Source organism: Triticum urartu, chromosome 3A (assembly GCF_056163025.1).
Source record: "Triticum urartu cultivar PI428250 chromosome 3A, HENAU_Tu73, whole genome shotgun sequence".
NCBI classification, from domain to species: Eukaryota; Viridiplantae; Streptophyta; class Magnoliopsida; order Poales; family Poaceae; genus Triticum; species Triticum urartu.
The window spans coordinates 50,668,719-50,676,784 of NC_141875.1; the positions used below are offsets into that span (position 1 = coordinate 50,668,719).

At 43.7% G+C, this 8,066-nt stretch overlaps 2 protein-coding genes across 2 annotated transcripts; both read right to left on the reverse strand.

Annotated features, from left to right (window-relative positions):
- Nucleotides 1-230: 230 nt before the first annotated feature.
- LOC125547906 (uncharacterized) lies at nucleotides 231-1,352 on the reverse strand. The gene has a single exon (XM_048711643.2). The coding sequence runs from the start codon at nucleotides 1,098-1,100 to the stop codon at nucleotides 438-440; it is 663 nt and encodes a 220-aa protein (XP_048567600.2). The 5' UTR covers nucleotides 1,101-1,352; the 3' UTR covers nucleotides 231-437.
- Nucleotides 1,353-4,776: 3,424 nt separating this feature from the next.
- On the reverse strand, nucleotides 4,777-6,306 carry LOC125547907 (F-box protein PP2-B11-like). Its single transcript, XM_048711644.2, has 3 exons — nucleotides 5,971-6,306; nucleotides 5,726-5,865; nucleotides 4,777-5,436 (listed from the first exon to the last, which is right to left on the reverse strand). The coding sequence occupies exons 1-3, from the start codon at nucleotides 6,244-6,246 to the stop codon at nucleotides 4,929-4,931; spliced, it is 924 nt and encodes a 307-aa protein (XP_048567601.2). The 5' UTR covers nucleotides 6,247-6,306; the 3' UTR covers nucleotides 4,777-4,928.
- Between the last annotated feature and the right edge of the window lie 1,760 nt (nucleotides 6,307-8,066).

Consider the following 8,066-nt stretch of genomic DNA (forward strand, 5'->3'; position numbering starts at 1 on the left):
AAAGGCAAGAATTTTTTTGATTTGATTGAGATTTTGGTAAAGATTTGATTTCATTGAGTTAATGCATGGTGTGGTTTTGAGGAAGTACCAATTTGATTTAGATTATTTCAAGTTACTCTATTTGTATTATTATTTTTTGCACCATCGGGTGAGATTACTAGAAAAATAACAAATAAATCAAATAATGAAGGTGTGTGGGAAGGAAAAAGCAAAATAGGAGGCGGCCGTGATACACCAACTCTCCTTTAATAATAAAGATTTATCGTCCACAACTATATGTAGACAATAAAGTATGCGACAGTGAAAAGCAACTTCCCAATGATCTAAGTGGAAAAGCACACACAAAGTGGGGACAATCTACCAACAATTTCGAAACAAAAAGTGAAATACAGTAACTCTTTTCAAATCGATCAATCAATCACTCACTCCTAAATTCACTAGCAGTTCTTGTCGGCTGTGACAGGCTTGCACTTGACCTCCTGGAACACGACGGCCGGCGTGCCCGGCGGCGCGAGCTGCAGCACCAGCGGGCATTTGGCCTCGAACTTGCACTTGGTGTAGTGCGCCTGGTACCTGACCTCGCTCGACACCGCCACCTCCACCTTGAACATCCCCGTCGCGCTCTCCGCCTTGAACTCGGCCACCCCGGCGTTGCCGAGCGCGACGTAGCGGCCTTCCTCGCCGGAGACGAGGTGGTACACCTGGGTGTCACCGGCGGGCTGCGTGGAGCCCTCCTCGGCGAGCCTGATCCGCTCGAAGGGCTGGCCGTCGAAGCTGTAGCGGGCCTCGAGCGGCTTGGTGTTCCTGACGCTCATGGCCCAGTTCTTGTTCCGGACGGTGAGCGTGAGCGAGAGGTTGTAAGCGAACGCGGTGGCCGGGGAGACGGCGAGCGCGAGGCGCGTGAGGGAGGCGTCCCTGACGGTGACCTCGGCGTGGCGGATGAAGCCGTAGGCGGCGAGGGGGACGGCCAAGAGGACGGCCTCGGCGAGGACGGCGAGGCAGGCGGCGCCGCAGAGGATGGCCTCGCGCGCGTCGTAGGAGACGCAGGGGCAGCAGCGGTCGCAGAATGCGTCGTAGCAGCCGCACTCGCTGCAGCACATGGCTCGCTCAGCCTGGTTTCTTGAGCTAGCTGGATCTTGTTGGACCGGGACCGGGAGTGGCAGGAGGAGGAAGAAAGCTAGCTACGTGACGTGCAGGTGGGCTGGCGGCTTTGGATGAGGGCAGGGAAGGGAACCAGATCCCTGACGGACAGCAGCGGCAAAGCAGCCGGGTGCCCGGGCGGGCATAGCAACGAGTCGACGACCATTGTTCGGCCGGCCAACTGGTAAGAGATCACCTGTTTGAAGTTCGGCTCAATTGGACCGCCATACCCCGAACCGTTGAGCTGCTGCACGGCATGTTTAACGCTGCACCTACACGCTTGGGCCGCATCCTCTCTCCATTCCTCTCTCACTCGCTACGGCCTAGGGTTAGAGCAACTCCAACGGGACGATCCATTCGGTCCGCTCATGTCTCTTTGAGTCATCGCGGACAAAAACGTCGGTCCAACGCACCAATCCAAACTTAAAATGTGCCCACTTCGTTTTCGCGGCGAAGCATTTCGGGCCCAAATTTAGCCCCGAAATGCATCGCCGCGGAAACGAAGCGGACGCGCCGCGCGTCCTCTCGGTGTCCGTCGCGGTCCCACATGTCGGCCTCTCAACAACCATCGGCGGTAATATTTAACGCCAGAACCTATCTTGGGCCTGCCTGGCAGTGTGGAAGGGCCGCGTGACCGTCCTTTTTAATGGAAGCGTGTGGCGGCGCCGCCTCATCCACTTCAATCTCCTCGTCCACATCTAGCCACGCTTGCTCCCTCGCTGACGATCAAAAAACCCTAGCCAGCCAGCCACCAACCATGGCTTCTTCGGCGGGAAGGGGAAGGGGAGATTCAGCGCCGGCACGAGCTCTTCCCACGCGCTTCCTCCTCCGCCGGTTAGACGCGGCTCGCCACCATGGGACTGGGAGCTGCTGTACATACCAGTCCACCAGGCGTGGTGGCATTGGCAGTACCGCCGCCCCCTGCAGTATCTGGATGTCAACCTGCCACACGGCTAGCATCTGGACCCGCACCGGATATCCCCATTCCAGCTCAGAAAATGTGCAGATTCCAAATATGATATTATCTTTCATGTTAACCGTGTCTAAAATTATGTTTGTGATGCATCTTAATTAATACTTTTCTTTATATGGGGTATTTTAAAATGTATGTTTGTTATGCATGTCCTTACAGATTGATTGTTTTCGATGCAGATATCTAATATGTTTGCAACCAAATTAAGTATTGACTTGGATTACAGTTGCAAACACATATATCATCAAGACAGAAATAATGCTCTTATGCACATGATATCATTGAGTACTAAAGTGTATTTTTCTATTTTCAGTCTAATGCACTATTTGTTGGGTATGATTGAGGAGGAACGCAACAAAAACATGAATTGATACCAGCAGCTAGGTAGATATTTTTGTTGTCTAATAAACTGGACACAACTTCATTACACTTAAAAAACCGTCCCACTTTTATGTTTGTGCACAACACCACTTATCATGTTGTTTCTCAAAGGCACCGTGAAAGATTTCAAGGTGATTTGCTGGTGTCGTCGAGTGTGTGTATGAGGGGCGGTTTTTTTCTCCCGTTGCAAGGGGGCGTAGCCATCTTCTTCTCTTCCATCACCGTAGCACCTGCAATCTTGTCCTCATTGTCTTCGTCAAGAACGATGGGTCTTGCACGGCCGCCTGCCGCCGACGCCCTGGCCACCATCTGCACCACGTCGTTGTCGTCCTCCGGCGACACCAATGTCCTAGTGCAGTATGCTGCGACGCGCTGGTCTTGAGGCGCCTTGTACTCCGTGTACTTGGCCATGGATTAATCACGTCAAATAATACGAACACACACGCACACGAAAACTTTTGTCAAAGACGCGTGTCGTGCCTCTCTTTTTATTCTCTTTGTTTATTTTTCTCCTTTTCTCTCCGCGGTACAAACTCACGCAACTGGTTGTGCATAAACACCACCAATAACTTCCATGCTAAAAAACACCAATATAGAAAAACTAAGAGAAAGAGCAAACAATCACACTTCGCTAAGCACCCACACTAATTAAGGTTTATTAATGATCACTAGTAATGGTTAGAGTATCACACTATAGTCATATAGTCATGTGGTGTGGCGTCATGCCATATACCTTTTTTGAGCGCTTTTGGGTCGTGCCATATAACTTTTGGGATGACTTTTGAATCCCATAGAGCTTGCTCAAAGATAATGGGATAATGGCGGAGTGTCAGAGGGACTATACTGGGCCATGACCCGATCTTTCTAGCGTATATGGCCCTATATCTTGCTTTCAGCAAGTCTATAGCTTCTGATTCGTTGAAGGGGTCAGTGAAATGGGCTTGCCCACATGTGCGGGAGGCCACAACCTTTTTTTCTGTTTTAGTTTTTTGATTTACTTTTGTACTTTTGTTTACACTTTAAAATATTCTAAATATATATATTACAAAAAAATACTGTAAAAACATTTGAAAAATGTTGCACACGTATTTGGAAATTGTTGAAGAAGCATTTAAAAAATGTTAATCAAGCATTCGAAAAAATGTTGAACGTGTATAGAAAAATTGTTGATTATGTATTAAGAAATAATGAATTTTTGTATCACGTATATAAAATTTAAATCAAGCATTTTAAAAAAATATGTTGAACAAGTATTTGAAAAATGTTAATTAAGCATTTGGGAAATGGTTAAATGTGTATAGAAAAACTGTTGAACATGTATTAAAAAATGATGAAGGAATTTAATCATGTAGTTAAAAATTATAACCAAGGATTTGGAAAAATGTTGAAACAAGTGTTTGAAAAATGTTAAATGTGTATAGAAAAAATGTTGATCGTCTATTCAAAAATGTTAATCTTTTTATTTGGCAACTCTTAATGAAGCTTTTAATTTTTTTTAAATGTACAAAAAAAGGTGATCATGTATTTAAAATGTTAATCTTGTATTTGAAAATGTTAATCAAGCATTTAATTTTTTTTATAGTGTGTATAGGAAAAATGTTGACCATGTATTAAAAAATGTTAATCTTGTATTTGAAAAATGTTAATTGAGCATTTAAAAAGGTTTAAAAATGTGTATGAAAAAGTTGACAATCTATTTAAAAATTGTTAATCGTGTGTTTGAAAAATATTAATTGAGCATAAATAGGACGCGTCCCTATTAGTTAACACAAATTGGACTTGGGCGAAGTGGCCAGCGGCGCTTGCGAACTCACTGGAGACCAGGGATTGATCTTGGTTCTCCCCCTTTACTGTGCTCTTTTTTTTTACTTTAAGTATGCCCGCGCAAATGGGCTGGTCCAATTATCGTAGAAACCTAAAGCGAGACTTTCTGCCGACTCGCTTAATGCGAAATATAGTCGACACGCTTTATGCAGAGCCTGTCACTTGTTTTTTTTTTTGCTATATGGCCCGTTTTGTAGCTCTGGTCCAACTGGCTCAGGCTTAGTTATGGTTTACGAAGTGCTAAAAAAAGTTATGGTTCACGCCTTTATAGCTAAATAAAAAAGGTTATATTGCATTAAAAAAAGTTATGGTTCACGCCCCGTCGCTGTCACGGAGGTATTAAATGTGTTTTTGTAACACGGTTTTGTTTTGTAACGAATCGGTCTTATTCCTGTCTTATAACGGAACTCATACATGCATAGCTCTTTTCTCCTAGTTATTTCCTATCAAAAATACATTTGACTACATTCAGAATAAAATATTGAAGCAAATAGGGAAATAAGACCACATGTAGCCTTAGAGTATTGGCCTCATTCTATGTAATAAAAGATAGTCCAATAAATTCTCCTTTCTAGCTCCCACATGGTATATGGTACGAAATGCTAGAGCCTTACTGGCCTTTGTTGCTTACTTCTTCATTTTTCTTTTGTTGCTTACTTCTTATCACAATGCCCCAGACAATAAGGCCACTCTTGGGTTTTGTTGTCTCGATCAAGCTGATGGAGACCTCACCGTCACCTCCCTCATTATGGAACTCACCAAGCTCCACCTCCATCCAACCGTCGGCTTTCTTACGTGGGAAAACAACGTTCTTTTGAGGAGGAACCGCGTTATGATTATATATACTATAAGAACTTGGCACAATGTGTTTCCGAGGTGGAACATCGGCTCCATCACCGTCCTCGACATAGCCTTGCAGGCAAACCTGCCGGATCGACTGGCTCCCAACAACGCCAAATGAGGCTTCTTGAAACGGGAAATCGAAGCTGTAAAATCTGGGTCCTAGCTTGAACACCATGTATGCCACATAGGTTGTGTTTTGAGAGAGGATGTTTCTCTGTATCTTGGCACATATCTCGAGTATGTTAACATGGCCGATGTCAGCTGCTTGTGAGAACCTGTCGAAGACGTACATACGAACATATGCATGTGATTAAATTGTGGTGGTCATGTAATGGTAAAAGGCACAAGAGCCACTAATTAATTAAAATGAAAGTTTTAAATAAAGGACTATGGCAAAAATTTGATTAAAACTGAATTACTACTAAATTTGTTGCGGAAGTACTCCCCTCAGTCCCAAAATAAGTGTCTCAACTTCATACTAACTTTAATACAAAGTTGTACTAAAGTTGAGACGCATATTTTGGATCGGATGGAGCAGTAAACAAAGTTGGGAACTGCTCGAACCTTTTGCCTCTTTTGCTGTAGCCCGGCACTGAACCTACACGTATCAAGGGCGTGTGAGCATCATTAGCTTGGGTGATCTGTAGCCCGCTGGCCGAAAACGTGAAGCACTTGGCGCCGGTGGCCTTGTCCAGCTGCATGCGCTGCAACGTACGTAGGAACACACACACACACAAAAAGATATTTAAGGTGACACGCTAGTCGAGCTGAATTAAGAATCGCATTCGAGGAGTAACGCACGCACGTACCACATACTTGCCCGGGAGGAGGGCTGGTTCGTCGGAGAGGCGCCGGAACATCCCCTTCTTGGTCGACGGCGGCTTGCGGGGGAGCTCCCTCTTGGCGAACTGCGGGAGGTCTCGCGGCAGGAGGCGGGACCAGACGGTGTCTGAGTCGGCCGCGGCGTGGAAGGCCCGGGACACGGCGGCGGCGTGGAAGGCGTCCGCCGGCGACGTGAGCGATATCACGTGCATCAGGAGGTCCTCCGGCAGGCGCTCGATCTCGCAGGCGGCCGGCGCGTCCATGGCGTAGTGTGATGTGGAATTGTGAACTCCAGTAGAGAGAGACGTATATATAGAAGGCAGCTGGAGCTTGGAGGCTCGGAACCGTGCATGCTACGTAATGAAATTAGGGGATTCGAAGCTGTGCCAAGAAACCACGCAGACGTGCATGGTACGTAAATCCAGTTTGCTAAGAGGTTGGAAAAGATGACGCAAAGGAGAAAATGGCGTTTGTGCCTATTTGTCGACGCTTCACCTTTTTTGAAGTGTTTTTTTCTTTTCTTTTGCGGGGTACTTTAGCGAACAAACTACAGCAGCACGGTCAATTTGATAACAAGTTTCGAAAAAAGGTGAAAAAAATGAAGTTTGTGAACTTTTTTTAGAACCAAGAACGTTATTTGAAGATGTAAACAGTTTCTTTGAAAATTATGAAGAAAAAATTCACAAAAAGTGAACATTTTTAAATTGGGAACATTTTGAGGAAAATCCAAATATTAAAATTCCTGGACATTTTTTGAATCTGTGAACTATTTTGGAAAAGCGAAGATTTTTCTTTAAAATTCTAAGCAATCTTTGAAATATGATTATTTTTCGAATCTGTGCACAAAATTTTAAAATCCTGAACATTTTTAAATTTCCAAACATTATTTTTCAAATATGAAGATTTTTTGTAAAGTTATGAACATTTTTCTGAAAGTGGTGATTTTTTTAATAAAATAAAAAAGAGAAAAAAAACAGAAAGAATGAAAAATAAAAATGAAACCAGAAAAATCAGTAAAGAAACACAACAGACTAAAGAAAACTGGTTCAGGAACCTTCTAAAAAGTTCCCCAAAACCTGGCAGGAACTTTCTGGGATGGATTTCAAAAACTGGTTCCTGTAGACTCTGTAATTTATAGTGCGTCTACCAAATGGGACAGCCCAATGCAGTTTGATAGGTCGCTACAATGTGCGAAACAGGGGCAATATTGCCGCAGAATGCGCAGTTGCAAAAGACAACCTGGGAGTTTTTCTTTTCTTTTATAGATTAATTTATTCAAAAATATATATCTCTTCAACCATGCATCCAAATCTCAAACCATTTTTACTATTATATTTCTCACGGCGAAATTTTTGAACTAGATCACATGTTAATAGGTTTCGTGGAAAAAAATCAAGATACCTGGGAAAAAATCAAAAAAATGGCAACCTAAAAAAATACACAAACTCGAAGGAAAAACTAGAGATCAAAAGCATGGCTGTGATTTTTCATTTTTTCCCCCTATTTGAGAAGCAAAGCTATGCTTCTCGCGACAGCAAATCTATGTATCCACGAGAAGCAAATCTATGTTTCTCATGGAAGCACAATTTTTTTCTCCAAGTGCTTCTTGGGGAAACAATTCTGTTCTTCTCGTGAAAGCACACATGCTTTTTCCTTTTTGAGATGCACAGCTCGCAAAACAAATATGTGCTTCTCGTGGAAGCATGAATTTATTTTCTTGAAGAGCACATTGGAAGAACAATTTTCTTCTGAAAAGCACAACCGTGCTTCTCGCAGAAGCAAATCTATGTTTTCATAAGACCCAAATTTGTGCTTCTTCTAGAAGCATTTTTTTTTCTTTTTGAAGGAGCACATCATTGGACAAAAAAAATCTCTTCAAAACCTAGGGAAATCCAGATAAAAAGCCAAAAAATCCAGAGAAATACCATCTAAATCTTGAAAACACATATGCTAAAATAAAAAACCAAAATGGAGAGGGAGCGCCAACTCGTGACAATGGTTGGGCGCCTCACTTGAGCACGCTCTCTGGGCACAAAAAATGGTCCTTGCGGGAGCCCGACAAGGGGTAATCTACAACCAGGTG

Bases quoted from the DNA above. Each gene is read 5' to 3' on its own strand.
- LOC125547906 (XM_048711643.2), bottom strand. From the start codon at position 1,100: ATGTGCTGCAGCGAGTGCGGCTGCTACGACGCATTCTGCGACCGCTGC.
- LOC125547907 (XM_048711644.2), bottom strand. From the start codon at position 6,246: ATGGACGCGCCGGCCGCCTGCGAGATCGAGCGCCTGCCGGAGGACCTC. The intron at 5,866-5,970 runs GTACGTGCGTGC...CGTACGTTGCAG, and splicing joins TCCTCCCGGGCAAGTATGTG to CGCATGCAGCTGGACAAGGC. The intron at 5,437-5,725 runs GTTCGAGCAGTT...CGTCTTCGACAG, and splicing joins TACAGCAAAAGAGGCAAAAG to GTTCTCACAAGCAGCTGACA.